We start from the raw sequence: 18619 nt of genomic DNA, 5'->3' as shown, positions 1-18619 counted from the left end.
CTCTTTCTTCTAAAAATTATTATTTAGTAAAAATAAATATTTACTAATTAATAAATGTTGTTAATTAGTAAAAATAAAACTTTTGATTTTATGTTGTTAATTACCATCCAATTTTTGATAGACTAATAATTAACATCATCTGATTATTCCCATTTAATATTCTGGTTTTCTGTGTGATGAGCCCATTGTGTCACCAAAAGCTTCTGTTAGAATTCTCATATATTTTGTGCCAACTTTATTGATGAAAATATAACCAGGATCCAGAAGGAACCTAGAACTTCAGCACTAATGTCAATCAATCTTACATTAAGAACTTTCCTCCTCCCTATAAGCCAGATGCATATTAAATTACAGTTTTTATTCTAATCTACATATTCTCCAGATTATCTAATAATTCTTTAGAATTTGCTATATATAATGCTTCACTGAGCTCAAAATAGCTTAGTTTTACTGTATTTCCTTTGTCTATTGGGGTTTTTTTCCACATCAAAGAAGATTTTGAGGGCAGTGTGCTATAGCTTCAGTAAACTAATGTTGCATAAGTAAACTAATGTTGCATTTTATTCCATCATCCATTTATTTGTATTACTTTATTCTGTCTTTTAAATGTATGCCAAAAAGTTCCATCATTTTAATGTTTGACTAATTGCCTGGATCATTCCTTCCTTTACTTGGAAGCGATACCATTCCAATTCAACGTACCTGTGATTTCCTTTGCCATTTCATTAAAACTGACCAACTTTGGAACATTAAGTTTTTGAGCGTTGTTTCTATTATGACTATGATAATTCCCATTAACAGTCTTTGTTGTCATTCTTACAGAAAATTAAGGCAAAATATTAATTTAGGGCTGGCTATACTTAGACAATCTTTAATATCTAACCAGTCATCATAGACACCCCACTTCTTTCTTTATTCTTTTTTCTGTTCAAACAGCTGTAGAAGCCATAAATATGATAACTTTAACTTTTCTTTTTAAGGGGGGGTGGGGGGTGGACAGAACCAGTGTCGGTATCCCCAGTACATTAAAGGAGTAATAGAAGCCTTGGCAGAGAGCTTCAGTGATCTCCAGTGCTTGGAACTAGCATGTATCGCGCCTGGGTTTTCCCAGGCAAAGACCTTGCTTGAGATTTTGAAAATACCCTGTGCCACTCGTTAGACAAATATTTGTGCTTATGTCATGAAACTAAATATATGGTATGTTTTCTTTCCTCACGTCTGTTTTCTAAGCATTCATAAAAGCAAAATCTTAAATTACTTTCACACTCTACAAAGAAGAAAGGCAAGGAAGAAGAACTTTTTCATTTGTGACAAAGTCTAAATCTGGCTCCAGCATCAGTGCTATAACTCCAGTTAGTCGGTGCATGCATCAGATTTGTAGCGTATCCTAGTGAACGTGACGAAAATACTGCCACAATTAGGTTATCTTGTAGATGCTGGCAGATAGACCAGAAGGGCAATTTCTTCAGCTGGTGTAAAACATCAAGGTTGATCTTTCTGAGCTCAAAACCCGTAAACTGAACTACTTTTCTCTATAGGTCCTTTTAATTCAGATTGAAGCTGTGCTCTGATTCTTCTCTAAATAAATGAAGTATTTAAGCTCCCTAAACGACTTAGCTATCACTATTTTCTAATTTGTGTGATGAACACAATTAAATAATATAAATAGTATTTTTCTTTGCATTTTTAGACATAAACGCTTTGTTGTCCATTAGAATTCAGAAATTTAGCAGAAATGTATTAGACTCCTAATCATACTAGTAGAGACCATTTTACATTACATTCTTTATTTTATCACAGTTCAAAACAAACCCACATGTGAAGAAAATTATTTTGGTTGTCCTAGTGGAAGATGTATTCTGACCACCTGGCTTTGTGATGGGCAGAAAGACTGTGAGGATGGAGTAGATGAATTGCACTGTGGTGAGCGTTTTATCTTATTTGTATTTCTATAATCAGTAATGCACTTTGAAAACAGAAAAAAATTGTGCATTTATGTCTCAAAGATTGAATCTAGAGCTATATAAAAAGGTCTTTAATACTACATTTTCAGACTCAAGTCTCTAATGCTTCACACTGCCAATATTTTAAACCCTATATCATGCCAGAATGAAAGCCCTATCAAATTTTTTTTTTTTTTTTTTTTTTGTCCTAAAGGTATATTTGTGTACAGACTTTCTATTGCTTTAATATATAACAATTTCACTAATTCTTCATAATTCCTCATTAGGACAGTTTTATAAATATAATCAATTCATATCAATGTTGTGTGACAGTAGGAAGTAACAACAATAGGAAGTAACCAAAATAGACCTTTATGACATAAAAATAGACATTTCTTTCCATGAGAGGCCATAGAGATATAATTATTTAAAGTAACAACAAAAGTAATGTGAACAAAATACAGCAGAAACTGTGAACCAAGTTAAGGGTCCATTCTGTCTCAGATCTTTTAGGATTCTTAAACACTATCTAATTGAGAAGCAATGCAGGTTGGTTTTGCTCATAGTGAGAGCTGGTCTTTTAACTTAAATTTGTATGGATTACCTGAACAGATTATTTCTATAATGAAATTGTATCAGAACAGCAAAAGCAGTATCAAATTTTCCTAGTATGGCTGAAAGTTATGTGTTGCTCTCTTCATGACCTAGTTTCCATTAGCATGCTTCCATGTTTGGTTTGCAGTTTACATTGTGTGCATATATATATATATATATATCTTATAACTTCAAAATTAGAGACTGCTGTGCACTATGAAAATCAGAAGGTTTTGTGTTGATTCAGTGTTTATGTTTTCACGTTTTATTACACATGCATACTTACATGCCATATTGTAAAACCTGTTAGTCGATTTTTATGGGAGAGAGGGAAGGGGGTTTAGTACATTCTTTTTTCCCTACTTATTGCTCTTACCCATTTTGAGGTAGTTGTTACAACACTCTACTTTTAAATTCAGACTGTATTACCTAAAATTCTTTTTATTGTTAATATTAAAATTTGTTGTTTTCAGTTAAAACAAAATAAATTTTATTCTTAAAGAGGTCTGGGAAAAGCAGATGATTTAAAGTTTTGAGGAAAGGTCATAATAGTAGCACTTACTTAGAACGGTTGTACAGAGTGATTTTGAAATGCAGAAGCATGCCATTATTTTCAATGTATACAAAAGTGTAAATGGGACAATAGAATGCAAATACACAACAATTTTTCTTGTGAGAGAAAAGAACATGAAATCTTTCAAAGGTGCAATTAAATACTGCAATACCAAGAGGAAGGCTGTGTTGGAAAAGTTGAACTGTGCCGCCTCTGCCCTAGTACCAAAATAAAGCAGTTCACTATAGTTATAACATCCATGTGAAATACACAAACCAGACTTAGGTTTTTAAAGTGTTTGTCCTCATCCAACTTGCAAAATGTTTAAAAATATTAGAATGTAAGCGTTTTGAATGTTTTACTGTTTATTTATTTATTTATTTTTATTAAAGTATTGGTGAATGCAAAATCTTAGACAAACTGGTAACATCCTGAATGCCAAGATTAGGATTATACTGTGAGTTATTTAATACACTAAAATTGGGAGGAGAGAAAGGAGCAATGTAGGGATTCCTAAGCTATGCTAGAAAATACAGGGAACGCAGTACTGTTGTGAAGCTAACAAATGCAGTGACTGGTGTCATTCCTAGATTCATCTTGTTCATGGAACCAGTTTGCATGCTCTGCAAACAAATGCATCTCTAGGCAATGGACTTGCGATGGTGAGGATGACTGTGGAGATGGTTTAGATGAGAGTGATGCTATTTGCGGTAAGTAGAATAATCGTAGTTCTGTATTGTGTCAGATCATACATACTGAAAGAGACCAAGTGATCATGAAGGTGGTGGAAAGGGAACAAATACAGCATCTCCAAAGAGCGCGTGCTTTAAGGACAGGGTATTAGAGGATATCCTCCCCCAGTCCCCTCCAAGCAGCAGCTAAATACCTTTTTATGGGGACTATATGATTTGTGTGTAGTCTGTCAGTGAAGATATGAATGGCCCATCAGCATGGGCAAAAGGAGAACCAAACTTTTCTCCAATTCCCATCCTTGAGGTAAAACCCCTGTATCACTATTTGAGTTTCACATTTCACTGGTAGGTACCTGAAGACTCTAAAGTTGTTTTTCTTCCCCAGCTCTTTCTCCTGTTCTCTACAACTACCTGAAAGGAGGCTGTAGCGAGGTGGGGGTCAGTCTCTTCTCCCTAGTAACAAGCAATAAGACAAGAGGAAATGGCCTCAAGTTGCACCAGGGGAGGTTTAGGTTGGATATTAGGAAAAAAAATTTCACCAAAAGGGTTATCAAGCAATGGCACAGGCTGCCCAGGGAAGTGGTGGAGTCCCCATCCCTGGAGGTATTTAAAAGATGGGTAGATGTGGTGCTTAGGGACATGGTTTAGTGGTGGACTTGGCAGTGCTGGGTTAACGGTTGGACTAGATGATCTTAAGGGTCTTTTCCAACCTAAATGATTCTATGATTCTATTCCCTTTAAATTTTTATATATACAGTCATAAGCATTATAGCATAATATACCTCTCAAATTCCCAAACCCTTCAAATTGCATAAGGAATTGAAAATTTGACTTTCGTTCTGGGGCTCAGTTGACTGGAAATGTGTTAGTGAATTCTTTTCAAAAGAAAATCACATTGTGTCGTCATATTGTCACAATTTCATGATATTTTATCCATTGTTTCCATCCTTATCTATGCTGCATTTTAAAATTTTCTTTTTAAAATTTCAACTTTTAACTCTTAAATATTTGTTCCTTTTCAAAAACCCTCTTAATTATAGTCCATTCAACAAAGACTATTTTATTCCATATTTTGTGTGTGATATCAACAATATTTTTACGGTGGTAACTTCTTCTCTGTCTACTTAACACTTCCAGTAATCTCTTCAGCTTATGTTCAGAGTTGTGGTTTGTTAAAATAGTTTCTTAATCAAACACAGATGTAGAAATGCCAACAAATGAAAAGGATGAAGGTGGAAATTATACTGTTCCAATGTGGCAAAATATGAATGAATTACTACATTAACTTCAAGTTGACATCCATCTATGTCACATTTTTTGATGGTATTCAGGTCATGCTGAGGACTGGGGAGTTGGAGGCAATGTCTGTTTGAAAGGGAAGATTTCTCTCTGCCTCTCTCCCCTAGGAAAAGGAAAAGGTGTGAAATGAGAAGACAAGTACCTCGTCTGGGACTACTATAGAACAACCTGAAACCCTAAGAAGCATCAAGGCCTGAAGCGTAATAGGAAACTTAGAGCAAAAAATAGAAAAAGGGAGGGGAAAAAAAAGGCCAGCAAGTTGCAAAGTGTCACTACAACATACCTTTTCGTGTTTTTTTTTTTTTTTTTCTTTTGAGGTTGTTCAGAATTACTTCTTTTGATATCTTGACTTGAAATACATTGTAGATCTCTTATTAGAAGAAAGCCCACCAATAAAATTGTAAGCCATCTCTTGAAGAGGGAAAAATCCACACCAGTTTTGAAGAGGGGAGAGTTAAGGCTGTATATGTCCTTAGGAACAGGAGGCAGATCTGAACTGCAAGAAGAAAAGAGAGATCAAGATGACTTTAGATTTTTTCAGTCTTACAAAATCAATATTTATTTAATAGGAAGTTTAACTTCAGAAGTATCAAAAAATGGCAATTGAGTATAAGTAAACAAAAGTAGTCTCTCTTGCATAAATAGTACAAAAAATCAAATTTTTAAATTTGTTTTACTATTTTATTAATTTCCTATTAAAATTAGCACAAAATACACTGTCTTCTTTTTAGTGAAGTATATTTAACTTATCAAAGAGAATACATTAAGTGATGGATTGCACAAAAGTTTACTTCCAAACAGAGTAAAATTAATCCTAGGATATAATATTCTTATCTGAGAAAAGACTGTTAAAAAAAAAAATATTAGCCAAATAAACATGTTGAGTTACTTGCATTGGAACTGCCAGAGATTTTCTTACTCCCACTGCTATTGTACTTGGTGCACATCGTTGTCTTCTACATGGGGCTGACTCATGCAAGTTTTGAATACCTTTAGCCTCCTGCCATAGAGTATAGCGATGTGAGGATTATGCGGTTTACAAGATGAGTTCCTTTGTTCGGTCAGTCCAAACATGCAGTCAAACATAAAGACCAAAACCGGTTTGAAAAGTTATTCTGTTGGATAGTTTTCATGAAGGATGGTAAATTAAATTTCCCTGCAGAAAATTAAGAGACTGACTAAATGGAAAGAATGGAAGAAACAGTAGGTTGTCAAAATTTTACTGTAAAATACAGTCTTAGCCAATATTTTTATCATACTGTGCAGAACAAAATCTTCTCTTAGCTTCATTTTAAAATAAAAAACCCTTACCCAGTCTTTACCCATAAAAAAAAAAAAAAAAAAAAAATCAGTTAGAACATGTTCAGGACTCACATATAATGTTTTTTCAGGTTCAGTGACCTGTGCAGCAGATACATTCAGTTGTTTAGGCTCCCATGCCTGTGTTCCCCAACACTGGCTTTGCGACGGTGAAAGAGACTGTCCTAATGGAAGTGACGAACTGTCGACAGCAGGCTGTGGTATGTTTGCATGTTAAAAGTGTATAGTATTTTTTTTTTCTTGGTACTTTTGCCTTTACAATATCCAGGTGCTGTTTATGTCTGTAGTATCATACCCTTGCACTGTCAAGATTGTTACTAAAGATTAATGGACCACATGTGAGCATACATACCAGGATCCTTCAATGTTTTAATCAGCCTAACATCTTCAGGTTTTGTTAATATATAGAGGCACACCAGCTGATGATCAGTATGTGTGTCACATCATAGACATTATACAACATGTTTACTAATGAAAATTAGCACATTATTGACAATGCGTTTTTATTCCTCTTCCTGAAGAAAATGCTGCTGCGTGTCAGGCAGGTTGTGCATCAGAAAAGGAGATACAGTTCTGTCTCCCATTTATTCTGGCTAATTGTTCAGATCTTGACATTTCTTGCCCTATAAACTACTACTTCCAGTCTTCTGAGATACATTTCTATTAAAAGTGCCAGGAGTTCAGTAGTAGTTTCATTAGGGGGTTTGCTTTATTAATGTATATAAAAATGGTATACGTTAAAAATATTAAAATACGTTCTCTCCACTGAAAGCATATTCTGTCACCGTTTCTGGGCTGAGTTATATTTTGAGTATTTACATATTTTAAAGAGCAGAGTTCAGGAGCAGAGTAAAATCAGAAGGACATCTCTACTTTCCAAATGTTCTTTTCCTCAGAGGCTTAGGTTAGTTGTAGACATCATCAACTTCTGAAGCCTTTCTGTCTTGGATTACATGAGATTTTAGCTATCCTTGCTTCTTTAGCTATCTTTGTGATAATGATTAGCTTTTCCTGCTATTGAATTGTGTGGTGCTTTTTGTATGACTCAAAAGTTATGGTTGTTTCCATTGAATCCACTCAGACTAACTACTTCCCATTTCATCTTTCTATAAGAAAACGGCTGGATATCTTACTGTTCTCGATTTCATTTCTTTTTCTGTACTGTATTTTCCTTAGCTCCTAATAACACTTGTGATGAGAATGCGTTCATGTGCCATAACAAAGTCTGCATTCCCAAACAGTTTGTATGTGACCATGATGATGACTGTGGAGATGGATCAGATGAATCTCTGGAATGTGGCAAGTATAACAAAAGTAGAGTAAACAGAAAAATTTCAGACTGTTAACTCTAAGGCCTTCTGCAAGGTCTGTTGCTTTAAGTCACTATTGAAAAAGAAAGCTCCTTGCTTTTTAAAATTGTTGTTATGTTGAATTTTAAATTATGCATTAATGAATACAACTTGGTGTTAACTCAGAGCTGGAGCTACAGTGACAAATTATTTGCTATAGTTGTGACTTACAGTTGATTGCTAATAACATTTAACAGAATTTAAAAATGTACAGTCTATAACTTCTTGTTCATTATGTATCTCTTTGTCTCTATACACATTTTTTCTATCACATAATGAAACATCTCTGTTATGATTATCGCTGAAGTTAAATGATATCAACTAAAGACATATATGAATGTTTAATTTTCACCATTCATATGAATTTAAGGTTTCTTATATTATCTGAATGTCTGTACAGTATATCTAGGCCATACTCAGAAACATCCATCTATCTAAATAATATTAATGGAAAATACAGAGCAGCTATTCTGTCCAAAAAGGCAAGTTATTGATTATCATGCCTGATTTTGTGCAGTTAAAATCTGTATTGCTTATTTACTCTATTAAATGTTCTCAAGAGATGAGAACCACAGCAGAAGATAGCTAGCTATGTATTTTAGGCATTTCTATTGTACACACCACCTCAAGAGTGTATGTGCATAAATGATGCAAGTAGACATCCAAAGATTGTAAGAAAAAGTATGTTTGGTATTTGCATTTAGTAAAATTTTTCATGTAAAGTTTGAGTCAAACATGTAATGGAACATTGTAGGAAAAGAATATCATGTAGCAAATAAGAACTTATTTGTTTGCTGGTCATATAAAGAACAGATTTCATCCACATCACTTAGAATTGTATACGACATGGAAAAAATCTGTTCCTGTGATGAACTGGGAAGTCACCAAATTGTCCTTTTTCTCTCTCTGCTCACCAGAAGCAGGCTGGTACTTAAGAGGCAACAGCCATTCCTGCCACGTCAACATTAGATAGGTCAGACCAGGAGAGCACCTTTGAAGCCAGTCTCCCACTCACTCCCACATACTGTGTTTTGCCTCGCATGGAACAGTGTCGAAGCAAGTAAACTGATAGGAAAAACACAAAAAACCTCTGAAGCTGGACCAGCTAATATACTTCAGCCAGTAGCGGGCATGAAGTCGCCAAGAGCAGAAGAGAGAGTGTGTAAAGTAAAATCCTGAAATGCATCTAGTGTGGATTTTGGGTTCTCCTTACCAGCTGTTTCATTCTACTGCTCCTCCCTTACTGCGCCACACTGCTTGCCAGCGTAGACTTCTAGATCCTTGAAGAAGGGAACAAATACACCTTTTCTAGCAAACTCCATTTGCTTTTCACTAACATAAACTACATGGTGTTTTGAAAGGAGCAGTTTGCAACAATAAGCTGTTGTAGTGAAAAACTGCTTTCCTGTTCACGTAGTTTAAACCAGATCAGGATCAAAGCAGGTAATTGATTAATTAATGATGGATAACTAATTGGAAATTGTGAACTATACATTCAATATCAATAGCAGCAACGCAATGGGTAAATCACACCTGCAAAATGTTGATGTATCTTACGCATTTTTAAACACCACTTTATAACTAGTCCCAAAAAGTTCTGAACACACAGACACACACGGAGCAGAGTTACGTGCACCTTCTGCCCCAGCCCGGGACACGGGGGTACAAGCACACGTGCCCACTAGTCCACAGAGGGCTGTAGCTCTCCATGAGGTCAGATATGCAACTCCACTTGGTGTACCCATCCTGCCAGGTTCAAAGCACGCGCTGTTATACTCACGTTGCTATCTTAACAGCTGGGGTTAGCCAGGCCATTTTGCCAAAAGGAGGCTGTGAGAGCGGACCCACACAATAATGAAACTGTACAGTTCCTCCGTTACTAATAGTTTGCGTTGCCAGAACCCTTTATAGAAAGTGACTCGTTATGGGTTTGGTCCTCTATATAGCACTATATGATTAAGTTGAATGGTGGGGCGAGTGGGACAACCTTTCTGATCAAATTTTACTTGGAAGCAGTCTTCAATTCCTAAATAAGTATTTAGAACTAAACAGTCACAAACTTTGGAAATAGGTGCATTTTTTCTACATGCTTATAATTTCTTGCTGGTGTATTTCATTTGTTTTCCATAGCATCATATACATGCATGGTCCCTTAAAATACTGACAAATAAATAGTGATAGTCTGAAAGACTTGGAAAGAAACAGGAGGAAACAGCAACAAAAGCAGAGGATGAACAAACTCCTGGTCTAGTCGTAGTATGGACAGCCCTTTAGGCACTGACTCTATTTAATTTCTGCTGAGTAAACTGACATCTACAGCAACATTTGTTACATGTTGCACTGCTCTAATGCAATTTTCTGTTAGCTAGTAATCAAATACACATGTTAGTGTGTGACTAGTATGGTAAACTCGTTATAGTGTAATTTTAGGAAAGGGTTACATTATTTTATGAGAAAAGGAACTATTAGAGAGTAGGAATCAAATTCCAAAACAGAGTTTTCAGGGTGTTGTCAGGTTGTACAAATACACCGCCCAATTCACCAAGATTTTAAACATGTGATTTCTGATCCACTTTAACTTTGAAAATGTATACATTTTATAGATATTGATTTTGTGGCCATCTTAGAAAATGCATGTTTAGTGTGGTTAAAATGATCAGTGTTCTACATGTTTTAATGGGAAAGCATATAGTAGAAAGCATATCACAAAAATATTTGTTGGGTATAGTAATTTCTAAAATATCTGTTAGAATGCTATTTCATAATAATAGCAAAAAGTTAAATTACACCTAGAATAAAACATATTTATGATTAAGAGCTGCATAAATATGTTTTACATCTGTAGGAATTGTTTTGTGACTATACTGTGCTGCATGAGACATTGGATTTCTCTCTTTGTAGACACTAGTGTACAAGCATATAATGCTTTGTGTCTCTTTATGGAACAAAAAATACTTTTACTTACATTGCCTTGTACATGCAAAATTTTATGTTGAAAGTATGAAGCAAAGTATGAAGTAATTGATTGCTGTATTTCTAGGGTATCGTCACTGTCGTCCTGGAGAGTTCACTTGTGCTGATGGAAGATGCCTGTTAAATTCCCAGTGGCAATGTGATGGTGATTTTGACTGCCCAGACCATTCTGATGAAGCACCTATAAACATAAAATGCAAAAGTTCAGGTTCGTATTTAATTTTTTGAATAACATGTGTGACCTTTCTTTTTGGAAAGCAATGGTTTAGGATTGTAGATAGGCAGATATAAAACCTCGTAGCTTGAATCTCTAGTGCTTTCATAGTGCTGTTCCTTAGGTCTTTCAAGAATAATGTGTTGTCAGTCCTCAGCGTCCAAAACCTCAGCTCACAAAGTTCAAGCCATCAGTTTCTATGGCATAAGATGGCTGCTAGTTCATTAATGCATAAATTCTATTAGTACTAAAATACAATGATATTAATGTAATTATTGTCAAAGTTTAGAGCTTGCCCTAAAAATATGTAATATATTTATTATACTCAATCACACAGAAGTAGATTATACAAAAGGGGATGTTAGGTTGTTCTTCCTATATTAAACACTGGTCTGTTTTTATTAGTAAATTACCGATCAAATGTGATTTCTTTTATTGATATTTTCTACTGGCATAAGTTTGCTGAGGTCTGACTGGTTTGTGAGGGGAATATGAATCCTGGTGTGTATATCATGTCCTGTTCTGTGGCTTTTTGAAAGACCAATTCTTTTGTCTAGATCTTATGACTTTATTCTACAGTAGTCCAGTCCTTTATACCAGTTTTAATGGAAATCACTCTTTTGCTTTAAGGTAAGGCAACATACCTGCTTTAAATATAAGTGTTCTGATTCTGATTTGAAGAACCTGAATGCAGCTGAGCCAATGTATTCTAAGGTTTACCAAACAGGAAAAAAAAGCATGTATGCATGTCCTCAGAGAAGGAATGCCCCGGAATTCAGTCAGTCATGTTACTAAACACCTGAGCATCCAGAGGAGAGAAGCCCTGCTTTTTAAGTTTTGCAAACTATAGAACTATATTTTGTGCAGAGATAATGTAGAGGATTCTCAATTAAATGAAAACAAATGTGTAGGAGGGAATAATAAGTTGAAGTCTTCATACATTTTCCAGGAGAGGAATAAACCTTTAAAGACACTGAAATGTAAAAAGGTATTATAATACTGTCAATATAAAATGAATATTCAATTTTTACACAATTGTTCCATCTCACATGCACACATTGCAGCTGGTCCATGAGAATATTCATTCCAAATACTAATAGACTACACAAAGTTGTGTTCTCTTTTTTGTTTTCCAGAGCAGTCATGTAACAGCTCTTTTTTTATGTGCAAAAATGGCAAGTGTATTCCTCAAAGTGATGTTTGTGATAACAAAGAAGATTGTAGTGATGGATCTGATGAGAAAAGCTGCCACATTAATGAATGCCTCAGTAAGAAAGTTAGTGGCTGTTCTCAAGATTGTCAGGATCTTCCTGTTGGATACAAGGTGAATAATAACAAAATGTGGTGTAATATAATGCAGATTCTTAATTCTTAACTGTTTCTTAAAAACTGCGTGATTATAATAAAACTCCAATGTGTTGTACTTCCTTGTAATGAAGTAGCTTACCTACCATAGTAAGAACATTCACATTTTTATTTCCAGTAAGTAAACAATTGCCAATTGTATAAAAAACCTGGTACAGTACATACTTTAAACCTATGGAAAAGGACATACAATGCTTTAAATACAACAAAACATACTGATGTATGCAGAGCACTGAAAATCAGTTGTGAAAAAGGGAAACACATTGGAGTGAATAACAGGAATAACAGTTTTCTCCAATTTTTTTTCTTCTGTCAAAGAGATTTACAGAAATATTTAAACAAAGTATAATTGCCTTAGTTGCAGAATAAAACAATTAGTTGTCTGCATGTGATGGTGCTTTCTGAATCACCTGAATCTGCTCTTTGTCCTTGAGACGTAGAGAGGAATGTTATGTAAACCTTAGCCACTGACTGCACTAACCTGTAAATAGAAGCTGGGAATAGAAGAGAGATTTTTTCAGGGGTTTAACTCTGAAGTAACCCTAACTGCACCCCCAAACATTTCATCTTTTTGATAGAATATTAGCCCAGTCAGAACTAAGTTAAATCTGTCTAACAAGGCTTAGCTCTAAAGGTATTCAGACCTCTGAAACCATGTCCTAGTCAGGAGGCCATAGACTAGAGAGCTGGAGACTATCTGGAGACTAGGTTGGGTACGGCAAAAACCTTGTTAAAGTAGCATGGTTGTGGAGAAAGCGCATCATGGGTCTCTGCAGAGAGTAAGAAAGACAATACAGGAGGGAACATGACACAAAGTTTTTCATTGATGAAACTATATCGCTGTTTCAAAACTGCTCTACCCAGTTGCATTTTGCATCACTCGCATTTTATAAGCTTGCCATGGTGATCATCAGACCTCAGTAAAAATTAGCTTCAAGTGTTCTCATTCACATTACTGTATGATGATCAGTGGACTGGAGCACCTCTCCTGTCAGAGAGTTATGAGGCTGAGAGAGTTGGGGTTGTTCAGCCTGGAGAAGAGAAGGCTCCGGGGAGACCTTACTGCAGCCCTCCAGTACCTGAAGGGGGTCTGCAAGAAAGCTGAAGAGGGACTTTTACAAGGGCACGTAGTGATAGGACAAGGGGTAATGGCTTTGAACTGAAAGAGGGCAGATTTAGATTGGATATAAGGACGAAATTCTTCACCATGAGGGTGGTGAGGCACTGGAACAGGTTGCCCAGAGAAGCTGTGGATGCCTCATCCCTGGAAGTGTTCAAGGCCAGGTTGGATGGGGCTTTGAGCAACCTGGTCCTAGTGGAAGGTGTCCCTGCCCATGGCAGGGCAGTTGAAACCAGATGATCTTTAAGGTCCCTTCCAACCCAAACCATTCTATCATTCTATGATTTGTTACATGGAATGCTAGTTGTTATCGATCCTTCAAGAAAAACGATTAAAAACTGTATATCTTTACCAAAAAGCACATGTGTACTTGAAAATAAAGAACTCCAAAGGGTCCATCCATCATTATTTTCATGGAAGAATCCTTTCCATATTTTTGAAAAGGTGAGTTTTACTTTTTCTTCAGTTAAAGAAGAAAGAATAATTACTCATTCTACAGGGTTACTTGGGAGGGAATGGTACTTAGGATCACATCAGCAATAGCTGAAAAGAAATGTAGGTCTGTCTGTCTGTAAACAGTATAAATAGCAATGTAATTAAGATGTTACTTGAAAAACTGAGACTACGTGAAAAAGTTTTTATACATTTATATATTCAGAAGAAAGTACATAAGATAACAAACAGAATCAATGAGTAATTCAAAATTAATGTATTTGGCTTTCTTTCCCAGTGCAAATGCTGGCCTGGATTCCTGCTGAAGGATGATGGCAAAACATGTATAGATATTGATGAATGTTCATCTGGATTTCCCTGTAGCCAGCAATGCATCAATACGTATGGAACCTACAAATGCTTGTGTGCAGATGGGTATGAAATACAGCCTGATAACCTAAATGGCTGCAAATCCCTTTCAGGTATTGCTTTTTTTTTTTTTTAAAACCCACAGCTGTATCCAAAATAATTTGTGAAATACCTTAGCCCCAAGGTCTGTGTTACCCTTTTATGTAAGATAAACAGAGTTACTTTGAAGCACACTACTGCTTCAATAAACAATAGGAATGTGATTCAGTGTCTGAATGTAATAAGTTCTGGTTTTAGTATGTATTGTGCTCAAATTGTTTGTGGTGAATAGTTACAGTCGATTATGAAAGTTTGAATTGGTGACTTTATTAGAAAAAGTATTAGGAAAGTTAAAATACATCACAATTCTACTTCTGAGTTACATGATAATAGTATGTTTATAAGTGTTTAAAAGACTTCTGCTGTTTTATTTCATCAACTTGAGAATATTAGAATGTACTTCAAACTTCCTGATATGAAACAATAATAGAAATTGCAAAATCCATTATTTCTATATCATATGAAATCCGTCAGTCTTATGTGTAACACAGAGTAAAGTTCAAGATCTTATATAAGAACACTGGTTATTTCCTCACCCCTCTGTCTATGCCACTAATGTTATTTTTATGTGCGTCAGTGAGTAGGATTTGCTAGATCAGTGAAAGGAAGAGCAAAATGTCAACAGGAAAGAAACAAAAAAAAACATTACTGCATTCTGCTGGGTTCCCTTCATAGTGCAGGCAACCTTCAGCTTGAGCAGACTCCTCCTTATTCCAGTCTTGCACAAAGTTGTTTGTTTGTGTCTTGTTTTTAAATATAAAAAAACCTTCTATTTTCTTTCTAAATGGCAAGAAGACTGGAACCTCTGTCTGCCTCATATTTCTGTCTCAGGTGCTTCCCTGAGTAATCATGGGAAACACAGGAGAGGGCAGAAACACAGTATCTGTGTTTTGCTTTACTCCTATCTCACGCTTTGCAAGCCACTCGTACATTTAGAAGCCATAGATCACTAAAATCAGAAGGGGAGCTGGAACACACCATAGTACAGTTTATTGGACTTGTAATATATCAAACTTCAAAAGTGATCATGACAAAGCTGTTTGTGCTGCGGTAAGGATGGTTGTGCTGTGAGGAGTTGCCAACATGAATGTTTGGCCTAATGCTGATTTCTTGCATAAATTGCCTTGAACTCTTTACAACAGAGCAGAGCATTACAGCCCTTCTCCACAAACCACTAACAGTCAGTGCTGAGGACGATGCCTCGGATCATTTAAGAACTGGAGAATGTCTCGGGTTGTACATAAAACGCAAGCAAGGTGGTACAATGTATTCAGTAGAAGAGCAGAGTAGGTTGGACAACACATTACATTCCAGAATGCATAAGCAGTAGATACAAGTCTTTAAATACATTTTTAATGATTAGTGGGTTGTTTTTGTTTTGGTGTTTGTTTTTGTTTTTTTTTTTATTTGAGCTGAGGTTTCTGTTAATAGAGCTAAAATAAAGACAGGTGTTTTAAATATATATATATATATTTAATATATATTTTTACTATTATGTTTGTCAGTGTCAGAGGTGTTTCAAAGTAAGTGATGGCATGAAGGAATATTTTTTGATAAACTAGAAAACCAGGGGTAAAAAAGCCAAATCTGGCTTCAGTTCAGAATTAGAGAATCAAGGTTTGTCCAAATAGCTGTTTCTTTAAGTCTATACTGTTGAGAGTATTGAAATCTCAAAAAGCAACGGTCAAAACATGCTTGGTTTGCAAACATAACAAGTAATAGTCTTAGTGATAATTTGAAAGCGAATGTTGAAATTAAAACCAGTGGTATGAAATATATTTGAAATTTAATCTCTGACATTAAATTAACATAAAATACAGTATGCTTCCCATATTACAAAGGCAAAAAAATTAAATTACATTGAAAGATATACTAATTGATTGCTTTGTTCATTTTTATACTGCATCATTGATCTTTCTTGGAACATTTGAATGTTTTAAATATTTCTTTCATCCATAACATTGATCAGAGCATGTAACATTTATTTTTCAAACCATCTGTATTTCAGCATTGTATTCCTGATTTTCCATAAATTAACGTAAAAGCTAGTCTAATATATTCTTTCTCCCGGGGTTTAGATGAGGAACCTTTCTTAATTCTGGCTGATCATCATGAAATAAGAAAAATTAGCACTGATGGATCCAACTACACTTTGTTGAAACAGGTATAATCATAGTACCATGCTCTAAGTTTAACTCAATACTTTTATTCTTTTCTAAAGTGTGCAACTGACAGAAACATCATCCTACAATTGGCATTGTATGCACCATAGAACAACTGCAGCATCTTCGGAGTTTTTATAATATTTTAAATTGACTATTTTATCTGAATTTGACATGATTAAAGCTCAGGCAGTTGTTTCGTCAGTCATTCTGATGTACTAAAAATTATGTTATTTGTGATCCTCTTCCATCACAAGATGTTTTGCACAATTTGTATATTTCAGTTTAAAAAAAAAAAAAAGAAAAAAAAAAACTATTTGGCCATGTATTATTTGGGCTACTTACTGTCATAATCCAAATCTATTTTTTTGATTTAGACAGACAATTCCAAGATTTACAATATTACAATAAATTAACATATATCTTTGGCTAAATCTAATTTTTAAAATAATTAATCTAAATTATTATAACAGGGAAAAAAAAAAACTTATTTGAAAAAAACTACAAAAATAGAAAGTCACCCAGTAAGTACAGAGCTGTCATTTTTAGCAGTTTCTGCTCTGCTTCTATGCTTCACCTAAGTGTAGTTACTTACCATAGATTAGAGTTCCAAAATATGTTTTAATAAAAACATCCCTTTCCTTGAGTACTAATTAATGAATTGTAGAAAGACTAGAAAATCAGTTATTGCCAGTCAATAGTGTTAGGCTTTTTGTGACTTCTTGTGTCAGTAAGCTGTGCATCTTAATGTCACAAGAGAGGTGCTCAGGTCTTCACAACAGTAATTACAAAATTAACCATCTTGCATTAAACATTGACTTTATTTAAGCATAGCAAGCATTATGTTAAAGTCTGTTTGTTCTTCTGAAATCCTTCTGACTGCCTCTCATTTACATCTCACTGCCTCTCTCCTCTTTTGCTGGTATATCTATTAATAGAAGCCTGTGAAAAGAGGGGAGCAACAGTAAATTTTCTTTATGGTTGGTGCTGACAGAATGGCTCAGAGCTTCATCAGTCTTGAATTTAATGGACTTCTCTTCAGTATGTAGAGAAGTGCAGCTCCAGCCATTGAAGAGAATCTGTGTTTTCCATATCACGTCAATTCACTAGTCTAATAAATACCTCTGCTATTGAACCTACTGGCCTTTGGTCCTACAAATACAGCATTTTTAAAAGCATCCAGATTTGAAAGCAAAAGAGGGAGCTATACCAGCAGAACAGGTGGGCTGTCTTCCTCATAAGGACATCTTTTTGTCCTGGTAATGTTATGATGGATCGGCTCGCTCTTAGACATCAACCAGATGAAGGCAAATACCAGAGCTGCTCTGGCAAAGGAGCAGAACCACCCTTCTCTGTGTATTTGATCTGTGCTTTGCCATTCTAACAGTTGTTCATATAAACTCAGAGTAAAGGAGCTGAAAGTAGGAATTCAGTCAGTCTTCTCTGAGTTGTTATGTGCCAGCTTTTTCCTCTTTTTTTTTTTCCAAATATACATAAACAGTACAGCTGTTTGAATTGCATCTCATCTATGTTCTTTGCCTTCCATTTCCTTCACTCCTAGTCATCAAAATTCGTAGAGTTTCCATAGAAAGAGTAGATAGAGATAATCTTCCTCCTCATTATTTGTGATTTTTACCTGCATTTTTTTAATTGGGGCACCAAGGCAATGCAAATCACAGCCTAGGATATGCTGTGTCTAAAAGAAACAAACAGAACCACAGGTTTAAGATGAGAGACTAACGCAGCTGATGCCACTTGAAACCTTCCCTATTCCTTCTAAAAGCAGATTACATGAGAAATGACAAAGAATTATGCTGGAAGGACTTAAAAGTCACATGTAGATCATGAAGAGGAGACATTGTCTAGACAGAGAACTCTATTGCAGATGTACAGAAATAATTTTACCTGCAGTTGATGTTCTGATAAATATTGGAACTAAACTGACCCAAAATAAAACACTTGAAACCAAAGATTTGCAGGCAGTCAATTCTCTTTATTAGTCTGGATACCTAAAAAACTTTTACAGTGTTGTAGTATATGTAGTTATAAGGCTAACTTTTCACAAATTACTGACTTCGATTTCTAGAATGTTATACATTTTTTTATAGTCTTTTGTATTCATTCAGCTGTTGTCT

The 18619-nt window shown here is 35.2% G+C and overlaps 1 protein-coding gene across 1 annotated transcript in view; it reads left to right on the top strand.

Annotated features, from left to right (window-relative positions):
* Positions 1-18619, top strand: part of LRP1B (LDL receptor related protein 1B) — a gene marked incomplete at both ends in the record, with an annotated part of 755097 nt that overhangs the window by 620582 nt on the left and 115896 nt on the right. Inside the window, 8 exons of the mRNA XM_082312062.1 lie at positions 1801-1923; positions 3681-3800; positions 6473-6601; positions 7578-7700; positions 10791-10931; positions 12074-12261; positions 14153-14336; positions 16401-16486. Of these exons, the coding sequence (XP_082168188.1) occupies positions 1801-1923; positions 3681-3800; positions 6473-6601; positions 7578-7700; positions 10791-10931; positions 12074-12261; positions 14153-14336; positions 16401-16486 (1094 nt within the window). The remainder of the gene's footprint in view (positions 1-1800; positions 1924-3680; positions 3801-6472; positions 6602-7577; positions 7701-10790; positions 10932-12073; positions 12262-14152; positions 14337-16400; positions 16487-18619) is intronic.

Source organism: Platalea leucorodia (assembly GCF_965183815.1).
Source record: "Platalea leucorodia genome assembly, chromosome: 5".
In the NCBI taxonomy this organism is placed as follows: domain Eukaryota; kingdom Metazoa; phylum Chordata; class Aves; order Pelecaniformes; family Threskiornithidae; genus Platalea; species Platalea leucorodia.
The sequence above is the reverse complement of the archived record's forward strand: the minus strand, read 5'-3'. Positions and strand labels throughout refer to the sequence as shown.